This window comes from Talpa europaea, assembly GCF_964194135.1.
Source record: "Talpa europaea genome assembly, chromosome: 1".
In the NCBI taxonomy this organism is placed as follows: domain Eukaryota; kingdom Metazoa; phylum Chordata; class Mammalia; order Eulipotyphla; family Talpidae; genus Talpa; species Talpa europaea.
The window spans coordinates 147,410,069-147,433,966 of NC_140073.1; the positions used below are offsets into that span (position 1 = coordinate 147,410,069).

Below are 23,898 nucleotides of genomic sequence, written 5' to 3' on the forward strand. Positions count from 1 at the left end.
TAGTGTGTTTCTTTGTATATAGTAGCCAGTTGAAAACACACATAGTTATTGCATGAAGGATTATGTAAATATTTCTTTTTTTTTAATTAATTTTATTTTTATATTCCCCATACAATTGCAATCCCCCCATTCTGACCCCAATCCCTCCCCTCCCGCCCCCCACCCCCCAAAAAGTGTCTCTGGTTCATATTTTTTGTTGATTTTGATTTTCACTTTCTTATAGTTATTCATTTTCCTGGTCCCTTATTTAAGTTTTCTAGATCCCTGCTATGAGTGAGACCATCCGGTATTTTTCTTTTTCTTTTTGGCTTATTTCACTGAGCATGATCCCTTCCAGCGTCATCCATGTTGCTGCAAATTGCATGTGTTTATCTTTTTTGAATGCTGAGTAATATTCCATGGTATATATGTACCACATCTTCTTTTTTTTTTTTTTTTAAGATTTTTTTTTTTTAATAGAGGCATGTTTTTCTTTATTTGTTTGCTTGTTTGTTTTTGTTTTGTTTATACATGCACTGGGTACAGTCAGAGGCGCGGGAGGGTGAGAGAATTCACCAGAGCCAGAGCGGGGAGCAGAGCAGGCAGAAGGACCGAAGTACACTGCTGAGGGGAGCAGCGGGCGGCAGGAGAGGTCTGCGCGCCATGTGGGACCCTCCTCCGGTGGCCGAGGAGCAGCCGGGGATTGAACCGGCGCCGCAGAGGCCGCGGGCAGCTTCGCAACCCAGCGCTCTACCGCTGCGCCACCGGGGAGGCCCTGTACCACATCTTCTTGATCCAGTCATCTATTTTTGGGCATTTGGGCTGTTTCCAAAGCTTAGCTATTGTAAACAGTGCTGCTATAAACATAGGGGTGCAGGTGTTCTTTGGAATTGATGTTTCTGTGTCCTTTGGGTAAATACCTAGGAGTGGAATTGCTGGATCATATGGAAGCTCTATGTTTAGTAGGTCCAGAAATCTCCACACAGCTCTCCATAGTGGTTGGACCAGTTTGCACTCCCACCAACAGTGCAGAAGAGTTCCTTTTTCTCCACAACCTCGCCAACATTTGTTGTTGCTATTTTTTTTAATATGTGCCATTCTCACTGGTGTAAGATGGTATCTCATGGTAGTTTTGATTTGCATTTCCCTGATGACAAGTGATGTTGAACATTTTTTCATATGCCTGTTGGCCATTCGCATTTCCTCTTCAGAGAAGTTTCTTTTTAGTTCCTCTGTCCATTTTTTGACTGGATTATTTTCTTTGTTGTTGTTGAGTCTCATCAGCTCTTTGCAGATTTTTGTGATCAGTCCTTTATCATTAGTGTTGGGTGCAAAAATGTTCTCCCAGGGCCTCCCCGGTGGCGCAGCGGTTGGGCGCTGGGTTGCGAAACTGCGCGCGGCCTCTGCGGCGCCGGTTCGATCCCCGGCTGCTCCCCGGCCACCAGAGGAGGGTCCCACATGGCGTGCAGACCTCTCCTGCCGCCCGCTGCTCCCCTCAGCAGTGTACTTCGGTCCTTCTGCCTGCTCTGCTCCCCGCTCTGGCTCTGGTGAATTCTCTCACCCTCCCGCGCTTCTGACTGTACCCAGTGCATGTATAAACAAAAACAAACAAACAAACCAGCAAACAAATAAATAAAGCATGCCTTTATAAAAAAAAAAAAAAAAAAAAAATGTTCTCCCAGTTGGTGGGGTTTCTCCTTGTTTTTGTTATTGTCTCTTTTGCTGTGCAGAAGCTCTTTAATTTGATGTAGTCCCAGCTGTTGATCTTTGCCTTCACTATCACTGCTTTGGGTGATGTGTCTGTAAAGATGTCTTTGATATGCAAATCACGTAGTGTTTCGCCTATATTTCCTTCTATGTATTTTATGGTTTCAGGTCTTATGTCTAGTTCTTTAATCCATTTTGAGTTGATTTTTGTATATGGTGTGAGGTAGTGGTCAAGCTTCATTCTTTTGCATGTAGCGACCCAGTTTTCCCAGCACCATTTATTGAACAAACTTTCTTTGCTCCAATGCATAGTCTTTGCTCCTTTGTCAAAGATTAGTTGACCATAAATCTGTGGGTTTATTTCTGGATTTTCTATTCGATTCCATTGGTCTGTATGTCTGTTCTTGTTCCAATACCACGCAGTTTTGATGATTATGGCTTTGTAGTAGAGTTTGAAGTCTGGGAGTGTGATGCCTCCATTCCCTTCTTTTTTTTTTCAGGAGAGCTTTGGCTATTTGGGGTTTTTTGTGATTCCATATGAATTTCATCAATAATTGTTCTATTTCTTTGAAGAATGACATTGAAATTTTGATTGGAATAGCATTGAATCTGTATATTGCTTTTGGTAGGATGGCCATTTTAATAATGTTTATTCTTCCAATCCATGAGCAGGGGATGTCTCTCCATTTCTTTGTGTCTTCTTCTATTTCTTTTAACAGTGTTTTATAGTTTTCTTTGTATAGGTCCTTTACCTCTTTTGTTAGATTTATTCCCAAATATTTGATTTTTTTTGTTTCAATAACAAAAGGGATGGTCTTTTTGATTTCTTCTTCTTCAGATTTATTGTTTGTATATAGGAAGGCTACTGACTTTTGCGTGTTGATTTTGTATCCTGCCACTTTACTGAACTGATTGATGAGTTGAATTAGTTTTTCTGTGGAGTTTTTGGGGTTCTCTATGTATATTATCATATCATCTGCAAAGAGTGATAGTTTGACTTCTTCTTTTCCTATTTGGATTCCTTGGATGTCTTTCTCTTGTCTTATTGCCCTGGCTAGGACTTCCAGTATTATATTGAAAAGCAGTGGTGAAAGTGGACATCCTTGTCTTGTTCCAGATCTTAATGGAATTGCTTTCAGCTTTTCACCATTGAGAATGATACTGGCTGTTGGCTTGTCATATATGGCCTTTATGATGTTGAGGTACGTTCCTTGTATCACAAGAATTTCAAGGGCTTTTATCATGAATGGGTGTTGCACTTTGTCGAAAGCTTTCTCAGCATCTATTGATATTATATGGTTTTTATATTTCTTTTTGTTGATGTGTTGGATAACGTTGATTGATTTTCGGATGTTAAACCATCCTTGTGTCCCTGGAATGAATCCTACTTGGTCGTGGTGAATTACCTTATGGATACACTGTTGGATTCTGATAGCTAAAATTTTATTGAGGATTTTTGCATCAGTGTTCATTAGGGAGATTGGCCTATAGTTTTCTTTTTTTGTGTTGTCCTTGTTCGGTTTTGGTATTAGTGTAATGTTGGCTTCGTAGAACGTGTTAGGTATTATACCTTCCTTCTCAATTTTTTGGAAGAGTTTGTGAAGGATAGGTACCAATTCGTCTCTGAATGTTTGGTAGAATTCATTTGTAAATCCATCAGGTCCTGGGCTTTTGTTTTTGGGGAGGTTTTTGATTACCATTTCAATTTCGCTAATTGTAATTGGTCTGTTTAGGTGTTCTATTTCTTCTTTATCTAGCTTTGGATGATTGTAGAGTTGTAGGAATTTGTCCATCTCCTCTAGATTGTTAAACTTGTTTCCATATAACTGTTCATAGTAGTTATTAATAATTCTTTTGATTTCTGCTGTGTCCGTTGTGATTTCTCCTCTTTCATTTATTATCCTATTTATTTGTGCTTTCTCCCTTTTTGCCCTTGTGAGCCTGGCAAGGGGTTTATCTATTTTATTTATTTTTTCGAAGAACCAGCTCTTGGTTTCATTAATCTTTTGGATTGTTTTTTTAGTTTCGATTTTATTTATTTCTGCTTTGGTTTTTATTATTTCTTTTCTTCTACTGGTTTTGGGGCTTTTTTGTTGTTCTTTTTCTAGATCTTTGAGTTTCGAGATTAGGTTGTTTCTTTGAGTTCTTTCTTGTTTCTTGATGTGAGCATCTATTGCTATATATTTTCCTCTTATTACTGCTTTTGCTGCATCCCATACATTTAGGAAATTGGTGTCCTCCTTGTCATTCAATTCAAAGAATTTTTTAATTTCTTCTTTTATCTCCTCGTTAGTCCAGTGGACTTCCAGTAGTGTGGGTTTCAATCTCCACGAGGTAGGAGAATACCTTGCCTTCTCTTTATGGTTTATTTCTAGTTTGATGCCTTCATGGTCAGAAAAGATGGTTGGTATGATTTCAATCTTGGTGTATCTGTTGATGTTTGTCTTGTGCCCCAGTATATGATCGATCCTAGAGAATGATCCGTGTGCGCTTGAGAAAAATGTATACTCAGATTTTTTTGGGTTTAGTGTTCTATATATGTCTGTTAAGCCTAAGCACTCTAGATCCTTATTTAGAGCTTTAGTGTCTTTACTTATTTTTTGTCTTGTTGATCTATCCATTGTTGATAGTGGTGTGTTGAAGTCTCCCACTACGTATGTGTTTTCTCTGATGTCTGTTTTCAGAGATGCCAGTAGTTGTCTGATATATTTTGGTGCTCCTTCGTTTGGTGAATATATGTTAATGAGTGTTATTTCTTCTTGAAGTATTATCCCCTTGATCATAATGTAATGACCACTGGGGTCTCTTTTTATCTTTTTAAGTTTGAAATCTGTTTTATCTGATATGAGTATAGCTGTTCCTGCCTTCTTTTTTGGTCCATTTGCTTGTAGAATTGTTTTCCATCCTTTAACTTTGAGTCTATTTTTATCTTTTGCAGCTAAATGTGTTTCCTGGAGACAGCAAAAGGTTGGGTTTTGTTTCTTAATCCAGCCTGCAACTCTGTGTCTTTTTATTGGAGAGTTTAGTCCATTTACATTTAGAGTTAGTATTGATATGTTAGCATCTGTATTTGCCATTGTGTTTGTCTTTCCTTTGATTTTATTTATTTATTCTTTTAATAACTTTCTTTGGCCTTCTTTTGTTGTTATTCGTCCCTCTGAGGTTCTGGCTTTAGGACTCCTTGTAGTATTTTTTGGAGTGGGGGTTTAGTCGCAATGAAATTCCGGAGTTTCTGTTTGTCTGGGAAGGTCCATATTCTTTCTTCAAAGAGGAAGGAGAGCTTTGCGGGATAGAGTATTCTTGGTTGGCATCTGTTTTCTTGGAGTCTGTTGACTATGTCCCTCCACTCTCTCCTTGCCCGTAGTGTTTCTTCAGAGAAGTCTGATGTCAGTCTGATTGGTTTCCCTTTGAATGTTATCTGTTTCTTCCCTCTTGTTAGTTTCATTATTTTTTCTTTGTCTTGGATTCTTGGGAGCTTTACTATTATGTGTCTTGCTGTATTTTTCCTTTCGTCATGGAAGTTTGGTGTTCTTCTTGCTTCTTGTATATCAATTTTCAGATCCTTCTTAGCGTTTGGGAAGTTCTCTTCAATTATATCCATGAATATTTTCTCTATTCCTACATCTCTCTCCTCTCCTTCTGGGATTCCTATAACTCTTATATTTCCTTTCCTCATGGAGTCAGATAGTTCCCGAAGTCTTTCTTCGGTCTTTTTCCTTCGTACTTCTCCTTCCTTTTCTGTTTTAGTTCTTTTTATTTCTGTGTCTTCAAGAGTACTTATTCGTTCTTCCATTTCATCTATTCTGCTTTCACTGCTTTTCCCAGAGTTCTTTAGCGTCTCCATTAATTCTTTGATCTCCTGCATTTCTTTTACTTCCCTCTTTAGGGACTCAATTTCATTCTTCTGGTCATTAATTATTTTCCCCTTATCATTGTTTTCCTTTATGACTTCTGTCAGTTTTTTAATCACAGCAATTTTAAATTCTCTATCTGGAAGGCTCAGAAGTTCTTCCAAGTTACTGTCGTTGCAATCTGGTAGATGGTTTTCTTTTTGTGGTGTGCTATTTTGCTGAGGAGTTGCTGGGTTGCATGTTGTTTTTCTACTCCCTTCTGCCTGTTTTCTAATTTGCCGTATTCCTTGTGACACTGTGTTGCTGGTACTGGCCGGCATCTTGGGCGACCTTCCCAGCTCACCACTGGCTTTTCTGGGGAACTTCTGCTGGGTTCACAAGTCTCCAGCAAAGACAGGTCCCTGCTCTGTCTCCTCAGTGAGCCTTCTGCTGGGTTCACACAGTCTCCAGCAAGAAGGGTCCCTGCTGCAAAATGCCAGAGCCGGGGACGCGCTCCCCTGCACGCCCGGTCTGCCCCAGCGGTGGGTGCTGCTCCCCTCTGGGCTGGAACTGCAGGCTAGAAGGTGCCCGGTGTGGGCAAGCCTCCCAGCTTAACCTCTGTCTCCTCGGTGAGACTTCTGCTGGGTTCACACAGTCTCCAGCAAGAAGGGTCCCTGCTGCAAAATGCCGGTGCCGGCGACGCCTCCCTGCACGCCCTGTCTGCCCCAGCGGTGGGTGCTGCTCCCCTCTGGGCTGGAACTGCAGGCTAGAAGGCGCCCAGCATGGGCAAGCCTCCCAGCTTACCTCTGTCTCCTCGGTGAGCCTTCTGCTGGTTCACACTGTCTCCAGCAAGAAAGATCCCTGCTGCAAAATGGCAATGCGGGAACGAGCTCCCCTGCACGCCCAGTCTGGATTATGTAAATATTTCAACTCCATTATTACTTGCATGAGGATTTCCTAGAACTGAAGGAAAATTTTAGACCTTACTGTGATGAAAGAGACCTTCTTCTGCTGGGTTCTTGCATTTCTTGTGATTTCTTTCCTGGTACTGCTGTACCCACTCCACCCCCAACCCCTGCTTTTTTTTTTTTTTTTTTTTTAAAGCAAACCAACACTTGTGGACTTTGGCAACAAAACAAATACATGGGTTTCATAGAGCTTTTGCTTTTTTGTCCTTTTATTGTTTGAGAATCAAGTTTAAAACTCAAAAACCATTGATTTACAAAACTTCCTCTTAGTCATTGTAACCCTACATCCCAAACTTGATGGAAAAAGGGGACTAGTTTCTCACCAGAATTAACATCCATCCATCCCTTCTCTGTAGTGCTGTTCAAAAATAAGAAATTCGCTTTATTTTTTTTAAAGAAATTTACTTTAAAGGGTTGAGAGAGTTGAACTGGGCTGAGTCACCTGGGGAGAGAAGTAGCAGCGTCTAACTGGCCACCAAGGGCAGATGGACTGTGACCCAACACAGCCATGAAACTGCCTGGTAGTCTGTCTCCTTAGCAGAGGGCATAGTTGGAGACAGGACCACAGTATAGAGGAGTGACGTACTAGCTTGTATCTTCAGAATCATCTCACGGTCAGAACTTACTCTTAATCTCAAAACACTACTGAGGTCTGTGTTTGCATTGTCTGTGGGAATGTTCCTTAAAACATGATTACTGGGCCTCCCTGGTGGCCTAGGAGTTGAGTCTCAGCGCTGTCACCACTGTGGTCTGTGTTCGATCCCCAGCCCAGGATCTAACCCACATATAACTCAGCAGACCTCTAACCCACATATAACTCATATACACTCCCTTCTGCAGTGTATTTCAGTCCGCCTGCCTGTTCTGCTCCCCACTCTGTCTCTGGTGAATCCTCTCACCCTCCCGCGCCTCTGGTCTTACCCCAGCTATTGTATAAATTAAAAAATAATAAATAAATCTTTAAAAAAAATTAGCACAAATACCTATACTTTCTGGAAAGTGATTATATAGACCCTCTTAAAGAAAAATACAACCATTGGATGCTTTCAGTGAAGCTGGTTGGAAAAAAATTGCATCTGGAGTGATTCCTAGAACATAGCATTCCACTACTTGCATCTTTTGCTTCAAAATATAGATTGTCGTTATCCACACATGTTCTTGCGTGCTCATGTATTTGACGATATACACTGGCTTATCCCTTAATGTTCCATTGGCTTCTCCGCCTTTTCCACAGGTGCATCAGCAGGCTGAGCAGCCTGTTCCTTTGTGGTCTTTCTGCAAGACCCCCCAGGAATGGAGACACACCATAAGTCATAAAGACTCCAAGTCTTTACCAACAATTCCAATGCAAGCTTTCTTTGTAGTTGGGTCCTGTTCTGCAGGGAGTGTCTCTTCTAAAGCACCACAGAGCATGATTAGCCATTTCATTCAAATTGCACTCCATAAACACAGACACAAGTAAGTATGGGTCGATGGAGAAAGGACTGCAGTGGACATAGCTCTGCAGTCAGAGTAGTTATCAGAGGGACAGGTCTGGGAAATGTGAGGGCACATATCATCACAACCATCAGTAAGCATCCAACACCATAAGGTCTCCATCCCTATTGCTGTGTTGGAATCTGGGTCTTGCTTCTGATTAGAGATACAGGACAAGACACAGGAAGAGGTTTTCAAAGATGAACGTGGAATCCAAACACTCCTGGCACAAACAATTGTATAAAAGTCCAGCATCAGCAGTAAGTCCTGAGACACCAATGTGGTTACAACATGAAGAATTTTTTTCTGATGAGCTACAAACTGCTCTTTTCAGTGCAACCAGCGCCACACGGGTTATTGATTTCAGTAACTGGCTGAATCTTGTTTTAACTTCCATTGCATATTCAATGTAAGGAATCTTGCCCGGAGCTCTAAGATTGCCACACTGAGTGGGGAAGCATGGTTCTGAGGGGCTGGCTGCAGCCACATGGTCCCTCCTGCCAGGCTACCTGCCATTAATCTCTGTCCCTGCATGATATGAGGGCTACAAAATACCCCCTTGGGGAGTGCTGTTTTTTCACAGGGAGCCAGGAATCTTAGTTCAAATCAACCTCTCCCCAGGTGAGTGACAGAGGCCAGGACAGGTCTGCTTCCCCAATGTGGGTGCTCATGTTAGTGGGTCTAAAAGAACCATCAGATCTTTCTTTTGTAACAACTTGCGTACAAGTGTTTCTACATCAGACTATCACTGTGGGAATTTCTGAAGCCGTAGCATCACTATCAGATACATACTAAACATCAGTCAGAAGTTGTTCTTTTACCCATGTTTTGAAGGCCAGTGGAAAGTGCAGGCTGGCCACATGGACCATGAGACCCGAGTTAGTCTGTGATTTAATGCTAAGTTGGTCTTCACCAGTCACATTATGTCCCCTGCCCAGTGGTCCCAGTGCCCTGGGAGCTGATCAGTAATGCAGTGTCAGGCCCCGTCTAGCCCTACTAAAACAGATCTTGCATTTTAACAAGCTGCCCAGTGGATTCTAATGCAGGATACATTTGCCAAGCACTGAAACAGTCTGCATGCTCATCCCAGCAAATATGGGGACAGTGCCAATTAAATTCCAACCTGCACGGGCCTGTCCACAATTACAGTACATTGAACACGACCTTCTTCTGTTCTCTTGTTGCTCAGAGGCCCCTGCCCACCCAGATTTGAGAAAAATCTCTTAAGTGTCTGACAGTGTCTTTTGTGTCTTCTAGCAGATTGCCCTTCCCATGCTTGTCACTCTGGCAAGCTGCTGAGCAGTTGTCAAACTGATGTCCTAACCTGCCTCGAAGCATGTTTGATCTAATATCATAATCCTGTGGGCCGCCAAGCCCTGTGGTTCCTTATCGTTCAAGCTGTTCGTGTTAATGCGAATTATGGGTGGAGAAATTTTTTCTGTTTCATGAAAATCTACTGTTTGGACTTGTTAGATCCAGTGAAACCACAAGCAAGTTATTTCCTAAATCGTGCTGCAAACGGAATTGAGTTTAGAAATATATAGTATAACTAAATATTTTTCTAGTTAATAATATGAAAAGAATGCAATAGCAGTTATTATATCAACACCTTAAGAAACATAATACCTGCCTCATTTACTTTTTTTAGCAAACCAGTGCTACTTAATGAGATCACCCATAGGAAAAGATAAAAATTACAGTTGTTGTTGCGTGGAATTTGTATGTTCAAATCATCCAAGATAGTCACCCAACATTGAAATAATCATCTACTTGCAGTTTAAAGATAAAATCATAACTCTTGTCCCAATATAAAATGAATATGTATCAAAGATTTCGTTTAATTAATAAAGGAATCACTAAGATATTAAGTACTAAGAACTAAGTACTTAGACATAAAGAACTAAGTACTTAGATATAAAGAACTAAGTACTTAGACAACAAATAAAAAAATACTAATTAAGATTGCTGAGTATATACAAAACTGTCCACTGTCCTCCAGGGCAACAAGCTGTGACCAGGAGGGTCATTTTCACTGAACAGAATTTTTTTGCAGCCCCACCGGACAAAACCTACCAGCTAGCCTGGCACTTCCTGAATCACTTTAATCAAAGTGAACAATAAATTGAACAAAGTACTTTCCCTTCTATCACCCTTGAATGACCTTTGCTCCATCTGATATTGAAATGAGATTTTTTTGCCTTCCTGCCAAGTTTTATATAGTTTTTCTTAATGCCCTGATAAAACAGCATTGATTGTTACAAATGTCAATGTCATTTCCAATGAAGGTGTAAGTGTGTTCATTTTCCGAGAGGAACATATCTGAACTTAAAGACGGCAAGTCTTTATTTCTGCCTCATTGAGTTACTCTTGGGCTTTGATGATAATCTTTTTCAGAGCCTTCTCTTTATAAACAGATAGCGGTGCCTAGTAATCTTAGTCCTAGATTGTGACATTGCCAGGATGATCAGAGAAGGACAGGGCACTGGCGGCAGTGCCCACTCACGGGCACGAGTTTCAGGAGAGTGTACCAGGTGTATCACATGGCCAGGTAAACCTGTGTTTGACAGACCCCTGTGGACACACATTAATAAAGGAACGTGGTATGTTTCAGTCGGACATTCATATTTTTGAACGTATGCAGTCACTTTCTCCCTGATGCATATGCTAATTACATAACTGTGTAGGTTTCTCTGTAATCATTTATATTCATATTCATGAACAGTGTTGCCATTTGGCTTCTATTGAATCTCATCTGCATTATTCCCAGAAATTGAATTAATCGTGGGCCAGCATGGAAAAGAAGAATTCTGAGTGTTAACTAGGAAGCACTGACTGATCTATAACTAAAATGATTTCCTAGAACAATTGTAAGGTGGTGGGTGTTTTCTCCAGTGTGTTGTAATGTCAGGGTCTGCTCACATTCAGAGCATTCAGCGCATGGACAAAGAAGTGGGTGTTGGCTTTTCCTCTGCTCCTGGCTTGGGCTTGTGCTGTGAAGGCAGCCAAGGGCAGAGAGGGCCCTTCACATTCTCAGCAGGGGATCTGGCAGAGGGGAAGATGCCAGAATCATAGAGTTCTCAGCATAAATAGTTCCAAGGTCTGAATGCATTCTTGCCTAACAATTGAATGAATGGGTTTGTTCTCCCCTCTTTCTAGTTAGCTAACCTTGTGTTGTGCTGGTCTGCTCAATGGCATTCTTCAGTGAAGATATTTGGAGATAGAATGTAAATTTGTCGCAGTAAACTGCATATGGGGATGGCATGTGGGTCAGAATTCACAAATACAGGCCGTTCTCAGGGTTTGGGCCTGCTGTTGAAATACCTAGAGATGTTTGCCCAAAGGAGGAGTTTTTCTGTTTGGCTGAGAATAAAAAACCCACTCTCTTTGATGTGTTCATATAAGCGTTCACTCAAACTTGTTCTGATGTTTGGGATAGTGCTGTTGGCTTTCTTTTCTTAATACAGTAGTTGGCCTGTCTTTATTTTTGCTCTCTGGGATGAGATATAATAAAACTCAAGTGTTTATCTAAATACAAAGTTTAAAACTGAAAATGAGAACTGATATAAAAACCAACAGGATCTAGAAGTTCCTGCATTTTAACTTCGGAAAATGTTAATTTTGGTAATGATTATTTTCCAAGTAATTTAAAGACTTCATGTAAATATCAGATTGTAAATTGAATTAAAGGTTGATTGTATTTTAAGCAGTACAGCCTGTAGGGTAGCAGTGGCCACACATCTGATGTGCCTTTATCTTAAATGTTACTTATACCATAAAAGATGGTATGTTAATTATCATTTAGATTTGTGGAGGGAGGTGTTTTTTCTTTTTTTTTTTTTTTTTGGCATGATGCACAGATTTATAAGCAGCGGTTTATTATTTCTACTTTCATCTATTTTGAAACACTCTAATTTCTTGTCCTTGATTATAATTATAATAAAAATAATAGGCATTGGGCCTCCCCTGGTGGTGCAGCGGTTGAGCGCTGGGCTGCGAGGCTGCCCACAGCCTCTGCAGCGCTGGTTCATTCCCCGGCCACCAGCGAGGGTCCCACAAAAATAAATAAATAAATAAATAAATAAATAATAGGCATTGACTAGAAAAATCTAGAAAATATTGCAAAGCATGGGAAAGATAATCATCTGTAACATACAGATACTCATATTCATTTACTATTTAGTTTATTTCCTTCTGATATCTTATACTTGTAAGTATATATTTATATAAAATTAGAATCAGGGCCTCCCTGGTAGCGCAGGGGTAAGTGTCAGTGCTATCAAGCTATTGGCAGCCACTGTGACATGAGCTCGATCCCGGACCTGGGAGGTGACCCACATGGTGCAGCAGACCTCTCCTGGCTCACCCGCTGCTCCCCTCAGCAGTGTACTTCAGTCAGTCTGCCTGTTCTGTTCCCCACTCTGTCTCTGCTGAATCTTCTCACCCCCTGCACATCTGGTCTGCTCTGGTCCCCCAATTCTTATATAAATAAATAAATCTTTTAAAAAATTAAAAAATAAGAAGACAGGGCTGACATTAAGAGAGACGCCTGAAGACAGGTGGGTCACGTAGATCGAGAATGAGGAGCAGCGGCCGTGGACCCACACAAACTCTTCAGGGAGAAAACACCCAAGGCTCGAAAAAGGATGCCAGGAGACATCCCCATTTGGCATGTGGGAAGAGGAGGCAGATCTAAGGCAGAAAAAGAAAAGAAACTTCTTAAGGGTCAGAGAAGAGCCAGGATGGTGCGAGGTGACATGAGTACAAGGTGAGCATGGAAGGGCAGCTAAGCAAAGGGTTTAGTCCACAGGACCTGGTGCTCAAGGGGGCAGGACACACCCTGTCCGTGAAGACCAAGAAAAACTGGGCAGCTCCCCAGTTCATTCTGACTGGACTGGGTCAGGTCTCATGACCACCTGAGCACCAGTCACAGTGGCCCGGGTCCAGTGCACTGATTGGCCCCCTGGGTCAGCTGCTCCGACGCCGTCACTTAGACTCCCCAGGGCTTCTGTGGGGAAACATGAGACTGTTGGGTCAAAGACATCGATGCTGAAGAGACAGATGAAAAATGTCTAGTCAGGGGTCTTGAGAACGGCTCTCGTGAAAGTCTAGTTGTTGGGAGCAGCTGAGTTTTGAGCTGACGAGGAGGAGGCAGTGAGTGGAGAGAATTCAAGGCCATCAAACTTTGGTCCGGTTCTGGTACCCGGGGAAATAAATGAAGGATTTCCAACTCAGGACAAGGAATCACAGGGAGGGAGACTGTGGACGTGTTGAGGCCCGAGAGGCTGGCCAAGGGGAGTGAGGATGGTGGGAGAAAGAGCCAGGGACGCCCAGGGTGCCACACAGAGACACAGGGCTTCCGAGGGCACCGGGCTGGCCCCACCCTTCTCCTCACTCCGGTCAGAACAGTCCTGGAGAGTGAAAATCGAGTCAGGCTGTTACCCAGCGAGAGCGCCTGCGGGGCTCCACACAACACCCCGATGTCGTCCTGAGGATGTGGACAGGGCTATTGCCCCCGCAGGAGAGGTGTTTGCTCATGGCACACACACTCACCTTTTTCACTCTCAAGTATCAGTCGTCTGTCCACCACACTCACACTCTGCTTAGACATGGGTTGTATTTGTGGGCTCCCTCTGGGTCCTGGGGTGCCCGTGTCTGGGGTACAGAGCAGGCTCTCACATGGGGGCATCCAGAGGATACCTGGATGCCACCTGGTTTGTGAAACTTGCTGTAGCCTCAGTGATTCTTCTTGCATGTTTTTTTTTTTTTAATTTTTTTTTTTAAGATTTGTCTATGCATACAAGAGCTGGGTACAGGTCAGAGATGTGGGGGCGCGAGAGGACTCAGCAGAAACAGCAGGGAGCAGAACAGGCGGACTGAGTGAAATACACTGCTGAGGGGAGCAGTGGGCGAGTCAGGAGAGGTCTGCTGCGCCATGGGGGTAGCTCCCTGGCTGGCCAGGGATAGAACTCATGCTGCAGAGGCTGTGGATTGCTTCATACTGCGGTGCTTAACCCCTGTGCCACCAGGGAGGCCCTTCAAGATTTTCTATAATGCATAGAGTTATTACTTCTTGGTGTTTTCTTGGTTATTGTCCCTGTAAAATTCCCACCACCCTTGTTTTGATCCTACTCCCTTCTCCCCCCCTGTAGTGTGTCTCTGGTTCATAGTTGTTTGTTGATTTAGATTTTCACTTATAGTTATTCATTTTCCTGGTCCCTTATTTAAGTTTTCTAGATTCCTGCTATAAGTGAGACCATCCGGTATTTTTCTTTTTCTTTCTGGCTTATTTGGCTGAGCATGATCCCTTCCAGCGCCATCCATGTTGCTGCAAATGGCATGTGTTTATCTTTTTTGCTTGCTGAGTAATATTCCATGGTGTATATGTACCACATCTTCTTGATCCGGTCAAGAAGATGGAGCACTATTAACAATAGGTAAGCTATGGATACTTCTTGGTGTTTTCTAATGCATGGAGGAAATATTTTAAGCTTTTACACTGTGAACTTTCAGAAACAACCACATGAAACCACAGCAAATTCTCCATCCTCTGACTTAGGGTGATCACCGAATAATCGAATAAAGACTTTACCAGCTAATAAGTTTTGCAATGAGGACACTAAGAGAAGAAAATGGATGACCTTAGGAGTCATAGATATTTTAAAAGGGCTTGGAAGGACAGAAGGAAAGGAGTGAGAGGAGGAGACGGGAGGGAAGGAGGAAGGAAATCGAAAACCACACCTAAAATGTTGTAAAGGGGCCTCCCTGGTGGTGCAAGGAGTTACGCCAGCACTGTGAAGCTATCAGCAGCCACTGCAACGTGAGTTCGATCCCTGGCCAGGGAGCTACCCACATGGCACAGCAGACCTCTCCTGCAGATGCCTAAGTAATGTATTTGAGTAGATCCACCTGTTCTGCTCCCCACTCTCTCTCTGATGAATCCTCTCACCCCCCGTACCTCTGACCTGCACCCCAGCTCCTGTATGCATAAATAAATACTAAAAACCTTAAATTTATTTTAAAAATTAAGTAACATGTGGTAAAGGAGGAGCCCCGAAACCAAGCATTACACTGCCGCTCGATGCAATTGCTCATGCAGTTTCAGTGTTTCTGAAGAGCAAGGGGGGTGCCCAGGCTCAAGGCAAAACTCTGGTGCCGCCACCACCTCCAGGATGGTTTCCCCAACCAGTCAACATCCCTGTGAGCAACAGCGGTGTGTGGCCGGGCGAGTGCGGCTCCTGAAACTCATCCTCCTCCCGCAGGGACCTCTACTGCCTGCCAAGGACAGGCCGTGTCACCTCTGCAAAGACTGTCACAACACTTGGCATGTAACAGTTCTCCAGAATTAGCAGATCGGAGGAACAGTGTGATGGTAGCCTGTGTTAAGGAAGCCGATACAACCCAGAAACCTGGGAGCGATGGCATGTCTAGCCCAGTGTCACAAAGCCATGTAAACGTTGCGCTTTCGATGGCAGGTGACCCGTGCCTGAGCGGAAGCAGACTTGTCTCTCGGGAGGCACTCCCTGGCTCACGTGTTCTCTCCTCTCCTGGCAGGACGTGCTGGGCGGCATCCTCATCACCGTGGTCCTCATCGTCCTCACCTTCCCCGCCTGGACTCTCATCGACAGCCTGGACTCCGCCAGCCCGCTCTTCCCCGTGTGTGTCATAGTGGTCCCGTTCTTTCTGTGTTACAACTACCCCGTGTCTGATTACTACAGCCCCACCAGGGCGGACACCACCACCATCATGGCGGCCGGGGCGGGGGTCACCATCGGATTCTGGATCAACCATTTTTTCCAGCTCGTGTCTGAGCCCACCCAGGCTCTCCCCGTCTTGCAGAACATCCCCCCGCTCACCACCGACATGGTCGTTTTGGGCCTGACCAAATTTGCTGTGGGCATCGTGCTGATCCTCTTGGTCCGACAGCTCGTGCAGAATCTCTCCCTGCAAGTGTTGTATTCGTGGTTCAAGGTGGTCGCCAGGAACAAGGAGGCCCGGCGGAGGCTGGAGATCGAAGTGCCTTACAAGTTTGTCACCTACACGTCTGTTGGCATCTGTGCCACGACCTTCGTGCCAATGCTGCACAGGTTTTTGGGATTGCTCTGAGCCTCTGATGGTTGCAGATGAGGCCACTGGACATGAGACAAAGACACCGGGATGTTGGGTGGGTGGGCAATCCTTGCCAACTCTTTTTTTTTTTTTTAAGTCCTATGTCACACGTTCGTTTTGCTGACATCTGAGAAAAATCCTGCTGCTACACGGAATGAAAGTTGTCTCGCAGGGTGAGTGGTCAGTCAGGGCCGTGCTGCTCACTGAAGCCACAGTCAAGCTCTCTAAGCATCCCCCGCCCTGTCTGTTACTCTGACTTTGGCCCCAGCCAGGGGCCGGCAAGAATGTGACTTGGCCTAGGAGCAGCCCCCCAGACCCACTGGGTTCTGGAGAGCCATGACGATGGGGGCCAGAGGCCGAGCCTTTCTGTTCAGCTATCACCTTGCCCAGTCCTGAGTCTCGTTTCCCAAATGGAGCTCTGGTGTGGGACATGGGATGCACCTGGAAACACATTCCTTGGACGGGATGTTTCTTGCCGCTGTGGTCGAGTGAGACTGTGCTGCTGAGGGCCACAGCATGAGTCTGAGTCGGAGGAAGACGCCGCTCCCTGTGAGCCCGTCCCTGCCGGCACCCTCGTGGGATCTGGGGCCTCCTCTTCCTCGTTTGTCTGTTTCACAGGATTCCAGGTACCACGCCTACACTCCTGAGCCGTGAAATCAAATGGCTGCTCCCCCCCTCCCCAGTGCTGCAGGGGTCTCCCCTCCTCCACAGCAGGTGCCTCTGGGCCTCGGGTGTCTGATTCTCCTGTTCACTGTGACTCGGGACAAGCCCTCTGCCCATTTTCAGTGTCTCTTCCTCCCGTGCAAACTTGGAGGCGCAATCCCCGTGCAGCGGATGGAGTGGAGAGCAGGTGAAATTCATCCTCACTGAGGCTTGCCAAAGCGCCGGAATAAACCCCTCAGAAACAGTCCCAGGAATTTCCGTTGCTTTCTGTACATCAGTTTTCTCATCTACGGAATAGATATCTTTCCACATCTGATCCCTTAGCAATTTTAAGGGTAATTAACTCAAGACCAACTTCAGGTTCTCTTGGGAATACAAGCCAATCGCATGCAACACGCTCTACACCTTGTGTCCTCATTGGCCCTGGGAGGGCCATCAGCATCAAACAGGAGGCCTCCCTCCAAGGGCGGCTCTTCAGTTCTTAACAATAAGGAACAGGTATCATGATTTTCCTAAAAGTTAGTATAAATACGTAGTTCAGGATGTATCTGTTGCATCCAGTGTCTGAGCCACGGAAACCAATGATTATAACCATAACACCCCATCTCCAAGCACACACTTGTGGGGAGAGTAGCCTGCCTTGAAAATTAGGACTTTGCTTCTGCCTCCAGAGTGGTTTGTCCGGATCTTGAATATGCACCTGGCCTTTTGTTTGACTTAGTGCCCCAGTTTCTTGAGAAGAATGATTTTTAGTAAAACATCCTGTTTTTCCTTCAAGATTTCCTCATGCTTTTCATACCTAGAAGGCAGGAATTAAAGCAGCCTGCTCTTTGACTGTCTCCACATCAAATTCGGGTGTGGGAGCAGCGAGGAGGCACAGGGTGCTAATGAGTAGCCCTACCTTAGGGCCCCACCAACCCCAGGCTGAGGCACTTCCCTGCAACTCCTCCCAGCACCCTGCTAAGCCAGAGATCAGAGACAGGGTCACGTTGACCCAAAAGGATTTGACTTGATTTTTCTGAAACCAACCACCTGGAATATTTTGTTTGCTAGTTTTCTGAGCAAGGGGCTTAAATTATTGTCACAGCAATGGCTATTAGCAGTTCGTTCGTGTGTGTGTGTGTGTGTGTGTGTGTGTGTGTGTGTGAGAGAGAGAGAGAGAGAGAAATTTTTACTGCTGTCCCTTTTTTAAATGGCAAATATTGGAAGGTCAGTCAGCTGCACTGTTGTATTTAAAGCCGAATGTACACAGTATAGAGGATGAATATAGGAGCCAGGATACATTAAAGACTGGCCCAAGGATTTGCACGGTCTGGTCACTTCTTAAAAGTATCTTATTCCAACCAGTGGAAGAATAAAAGTAAATATCAACAAAGCCAAACTCAGCTTTTGAGCCCTCCTGCTGTTTGGCCTGGAACCAGGTGGAATCTGACAGTAAAGTCATGATTCCCAACCAGATTCCAGCTTCTCTTCTGCCAGCTGCCAGCCTCTCTCCACAGCACTATGGGACTAAACTCAGGTCCTGCGCCACCCTCCCTCACGACTCACACCCTTACTTCCAAGCTCACCCTTCCTGCGCCTTGGAGAGCTGGATTTTCTCTCTGGGGAAAGACTGCCCCCTGCTGGTGGAGCCTCGGGCTTGGTCCTGGAGTGTGTGAGATACAGAAGAACCTGAAAGTCAAGCTCAGCAGCTGGATCCGGTATAAAAGCTCAGCACCTAAGGTCGAGCAAACCCGGCATTTGGGAACTAACAAGCTCTGAGGATTTTCGGGTCTCCAGGAACTGGGCAGACAGACGTGCCCTCTTCCTAGCAGTGTTCATCCTGCCCCGACCCACCTGCCATCAAGGCCAGGTCGTCCATCCTACAGCCTTCATTTGAAACAGCGCTCACTGCGTGACAATTTTGCCCAAACCTGTATCGCATCGGAAAACGCTGACAAAGGGAACGCAGACGGGATCCATGGAACAACCGCCCCTAAAGGACAGTGGCTAAGCTGCCTGGTGGCCGCCCTGCCACTTCAGAGGGTCTCGGGGCAGCTTGTGCTTCCCAAGTGTAATCAAACCACGTGGTGGTTCGGGCCCTGTGCCCTGGGTTCCTCTTTTGGAAGCTTTCAGCTGTCTTATGTACCATATGTAAATGCATTCATTTTAAAATGAAACCACTTTTTTGTTTGATTAGGACATCTCATTAAGTGCTTGAAAAGCTAAAGTTCTGCTTCATTTGATTTTTTTCACCCTCATCCTTTTTTGGGGATCCCCCTTGGACTTGAACTGAAGAGAAGGGACAAAAATAAACAGCTTATCTAACCCTGCCGTTGTCATCATTAAATCACAGGCAGGGGGTGGTGTCCCAGTGGCCACAGATGCGATTAATAGGAAGTGGTACAGGCATGTGCTTGCTCCGAGGTGCTGAGAGCACCCTTTACCGTAATCTTTGGAGATGGAGATCACTGCGATGAATGCTAAACGGTGTAGACATCACTAGTTAAGGTAACAAAAATTGTCACAGATGTGTACACACCGCTGAACCAAGTCAGCATGGGCCTATTCTACAGTCACATCCTCACACCTTGTGCTCCACCTTTAAGGGTCCTGAATTTGCTATTTGAAATGGTCCAGGCGGGCACCTACCACCACCCCACCTTGAATGTGCCCAGTCTCATCTCATCTTGGAAGCTAAGCAGGGTCGGGCAGGTTAGTACTTGGGTGCGAGAAAACTTACCACAGGGCCAAGGCCAGGACCCTGCTTGGGCTAATACAGCCTAATGCTCCGGGCGCCGTGGCGTAAGGCCGCGTGCGACCCCAGTGCTCTAGGAGGAGACAGGCGCAGGGAATCACAATTCCATGTGCAGTTTGTCGAGGCTGCAGGGGAAAGAGAACCCTGTCGTGGGAATTGGAGCAAGGGGAGATGGATTCCAGCTTGGGGGCTGCAGTAACTCAAGGAAGCCTCCTGGGAGCAGCAGCGCTTGAGCCAGGCTTAGGGAGCAGATGGCTTTGTGCTGGGATGTTCCGGGAAGTGGTGGGAGGGAACCGGCCGGGCAGGGCTCCGCTTCCCAGGGACCCTTCCCCAAACACCCCCAGCTCTGGCCAGGAAAATCCAAACCGGGTCTGTTTGGTTTAGGGATAACAGTGGCAGCTGTGGGGGAACAAGCAACGAGCCAGGCAGGGCTTTGATGTTGCAGAACCAAGTCGCGGTATGAGGGCCCGTGGTCTAGTTCCTCGCATCACGTGGGACTGCTGGGGGCAGGGGGCCTCCAGAGGTGACCTAGTCTCCCACACTGTTCTCATTCGAGTATTTAGCAGTCTCAGGGTCACCCCCTTGCCTCCCTGAAGCTCCTATGCGCGGCTTCTTTCTGTGTCCTCCTGTTGGGGTCTCAGTAGAGCGGTGGCAGCTACTGGCTCCGTCTGTCCTTGGTGCCTGGCCTTCCTCCACCTCTTGCTGCTCAGCTGCCAGGATTTTCCCTGTGGAACTTCATTTAAAAAGTATTTTGGGGGCCTCCCCGGTGGTGCAGCGGTTGAGTGCTGGGTTGCGAAGCTGCCCGCAGCCTCTGCAGTGCCGGTTCAATCCCCGGCTGCTCCCCGGCCACCGGAGGAGGGTCCCACATGGCGCGCAGACCTCTCCTGCCACCCGCTGCACCCCTCAGCAGTGTACTTCGGTCCTTCTGCCTGCTCTGCTCCCCGCTCTGGCTCTGGTGAATTCTCTCACCCTCCCGCACTTCTGACTGTACCCAGTGCATGTATAAACAAAAAAAATAAATAAATAAATAAATAAATAAAACATGCCTCTATTAAAAAAAAAATTAAAAAAAAATTTAAAAAGTATTTTGCCCTGGGCCCCCCTGGTGGCCCAGGAATTACGTCTCAGCGCTATCTCCTTTGTGGCCTGAGTTCAATCCCTGGCCAGGGAGCTACCCACATGGCGCAGCAGACCTCTCCTGTGTTGCCCGCTGCTCCCCTTAGCAGTGTATTTCAGTCGATCCGCCAGTTCTGCTCCCCACTCTCATCCCTCCCTCCCGACACCTCTGGCCTGCACCCAGTCCTTTGAGGGACCTATAAAGTTCTATTTTGAAAGATGATGAATTAGTCCTGGTTCTCTAGTAAGAGGCCAACGAGAGCCAAGTGGATTGGGGTATTGCAGAAGTATCTTATTTTGGGGATGACATGTTTTCCTGAAAGCTGCCTGTGCTTGTCTTAAAAAAAAAAAAATGAATTTTAAGAGCTCCACAAGGCTTTTTGTTTAAAAATCATATGGCAATCCTTCATTTCTGTAAACATCAGGCCCTTTCATGAATTATTTTGGACACACCATGCAACCATTGTTTTCTTAAAGTGGGGCACACCTGTAGTACAGACTTGGCTATTTACAGGATGCACATTAACTATGAGAGTTGACTGTGGACCATGAATAGAATGTTAAATTCTTGAAACTGTAGCCACATGAGACAAGGAGCTATACGAAGCCAAAAATCCTTTTCCCTTTTCCACGCCTGTCTATCTGGCATGCAAAAACAAACAAGAAAAGCAGGGACGCAGCTCTGAGTTCCGGCTTCTTTAAAGCACGTGCTCAGCCCATCTGCCGGCCTGGCTGTCTTGCCATGACATCGGTCCCCTGGCTTGGTCAGAGCACCCGCCAGATTCCTTCCTCATGGAAGTGTTCACAGACCTGCCGAGGCCTTCTGAACGCAGACAGACCTGCCTCTCATGGTTGGGGCCGTGGCAAAGCCACAGGGTACCTCCTTCCGTGCCCTTGCCTGCTAGCCAGCCCCGGGACCCGCCTCTGGCCGCAGGAGGAGCGGCTCAGCCACAGGGAACCGCATGGGCCGAGCTGTGAGATGATGCACAGGGCATTCTGGACACTGGCTGTGTTCTTTCTGAGGTTCCGATAAAAAATATTTGGCTAGAAAGCTATTTTTGCTGTGGAAGGAGAAGAAAAACAGATTGATAGAAATTCTTCACCAAGTCTGATGTTATTGGATAGATGTTCATGGTCCCCAAAATGTTTATTCTTTTCTATTTTATCCCAGACGTTGGAGTTTTCATTTCTAGAAATCTTCCGTGTCTCTGCTTAACTAAGTTAGTCCTCCAGCCCCTTGAGCACATGGAACACAGGTGCAGTAATACCCTGCCCTCTGTTAGTGTTATCTATGCCATTAGAGTCGGCTTTTCATTCGTTTTTCTCTTCATTACGGGTTGTATTTTCCAACTAGTTTACTTGTGTGGTAACTTTTTTAAAGATTTTTATTTGTTTTTTTAAAGATTTATTTGTATACAAGAGCTGTGGTACAGGCCAGAGGCACGGGCGGGTGAGAGGATTCACCAGAGAGAGAGTGGGGGTCGAACAGGCAGACAGCAGTGGGTGCGACAGGAGAGGTCTGCTGCACCATGTGGGTTTCTCCCTGGCCAGCCGGGAATTGAACCGGCGCTGCAGAGGCTGCGGACAGCTTCACAGCGCAGCTCTCAACTCAGTGTGCCACCGGGGAGGCCCTAGTGTGGTAACTTTTTATTGGATGCCGGATACTGTGAACTTTACAATCTTGGATGCCTGGTGTCCTTGGATAACTGTTTTCTTGAGCTTTGTTGTGGTTCATTCCTGGGAAATAGTCCAGTTCTTCCAGGTCTTGTGTTTAGGCTTTACTGCGAAGAACCAGAACCAGTTCGTTTCCCTCTGTGAGTCCAGGGACTGCTCCCTCGGAGCTCCCTGGAGGCCTCCGGGTGGTTTCCTCTTTGCTGGTCGTTGTCTCCTAGGCAAGTGCTGATCAGGACTCTACTGAAGACTGGGGGAGGGGAAGGGAGCTCCACAGATCTCCCCGGGCAGCTTTCATCTCCCTGCCACCTTGAGCCGCTGGGCCTCTGTGGACCCCGGCTCCATCTGTCAGCTCCTGGCCACCAGCACCCTGCGTGGGGCCCTCCCGGCACTGCTGCCTGCTTCTCTGGCAGAAAGCTGGGCCACCCTGGGGCTCACCTTGCTTTCTGTTCAGGAATCGCAGGCCTGTGCTGTGCGATGTCTAGAAAACTGCTGTTTTATTTCCTTGGGATTTGCGAGTGGGGAAGACAAAGTAGGGAAATACTCCTTCCGAAGGAAAAAGAAAGCATGTGTGGCTCAGTCTTAGGAAGCAAGACGCTGAGGTTCTTTGAAGATCGAAGCTGGGTCTGGCTGACCGTGATTGTTTTCCTTAGGCCCCAAATGCCCCTGGTTTAAATGTCGGGCCCAGCACTCGACTAAGAACTCTACCCCCACCTCTGAGTGACCTTTATGCAGGTTTGCATCCCTTAACACTGGTTTCTTGCTGCCCTAAGCAGGTACTGTTAGGGGCAGAAATATTTTCATTCCTCGTGACAATGTTGTGACTTGGGGGATGTAGGACATTTTCTTGTGCTACCAGGTTTGGTATCAAGTGGGGACACTTCCGTACCCCCTTCCTTTTCATGCCTTAAAGGGCAGGTTGGCTGTGTCTGGCTGACAGGTGCCACACCGCAGCTGCTGTGGCAGCTGTCCTCACAAGTACCTCCTAACGGGGGGCTTTTCCAAAATGTTCTCTACTGCAGAATCATGTCATGTCCCTGATTTCTTTAAATACCATCAAAGCCAAACCTTATGGGTGGGGAATGAAAAACTTGAGTGTGGCCTTGAGCATATTCTTACCACACAGAGGGTCACAAACAGAATTCATTAAATCCTCTGCTGGAGATATTTGTTCAACCCAACGTCTTGTTACAAAGTCAGCCGGCCTTTCTGTTTACTAGGAAGTCAAGGGAGAGTTGAATACCTGAAAACAAAGCAGGCAGCAGCAGAAACTAAAACCGCCTTGGGTCTGCTTTGTCCTGCTTGTGGTCAGACTTGTTCGCAGATGCTGGCATCTCCCTGCTTGTCCAGTGAGGTCGATGTCCCTGAGCCAACTTTGGTCAAGGCCTTAGGGAGCAGCTAGCAGACTGTCCAGATGTACTGGTACCTTGAATTTCATTACATATGTTGGCCTCGCTCTGATATTTTTCAGTAACAATAAAGTTATTCAAGCTCTTTAAACATAAACAAGTTGGCAGAGGTCAGATGCTTTCCTCACTCAGAGGACATGTTTTGCTTAAGGCAGTTGTGTCCCTTTAAGGCCACCTGTTTACTCTTGGGGTAATGTGGACAAAAGAGCCACATTGCTATCCAAGCAGTAGGATTA

General features: G+C 45.8%; 1 protein-coding gene across 1 annotated transcript in view; it reads left to right on the forward strand.

Moving 5' to 3' along the window:
- Positions 1–16,343, forward strand: part of SGPP2 (sphingosine-1-phosphate phosphatase 2) — a gene marked incomplete at its 5' end in the record, with an annotated part of 32,995 nt that extends 16,652 nt beyond the window's left edge. Inside the window, one exon of the mRNA XM_084255087.1 lies at positions 15,512–16,343. Coding sequence (XP_084111213.1) covers positions 15,512–16,063 — 552 coding nt within the window. The 3' untranslated portion in view covers positions 16,064–16,343. The remainder of the gene's footprint in view (positions 1–15,511) is intronic.
- Positions 16,344–23,898: the final 7,555 nt, after the last annotated feature.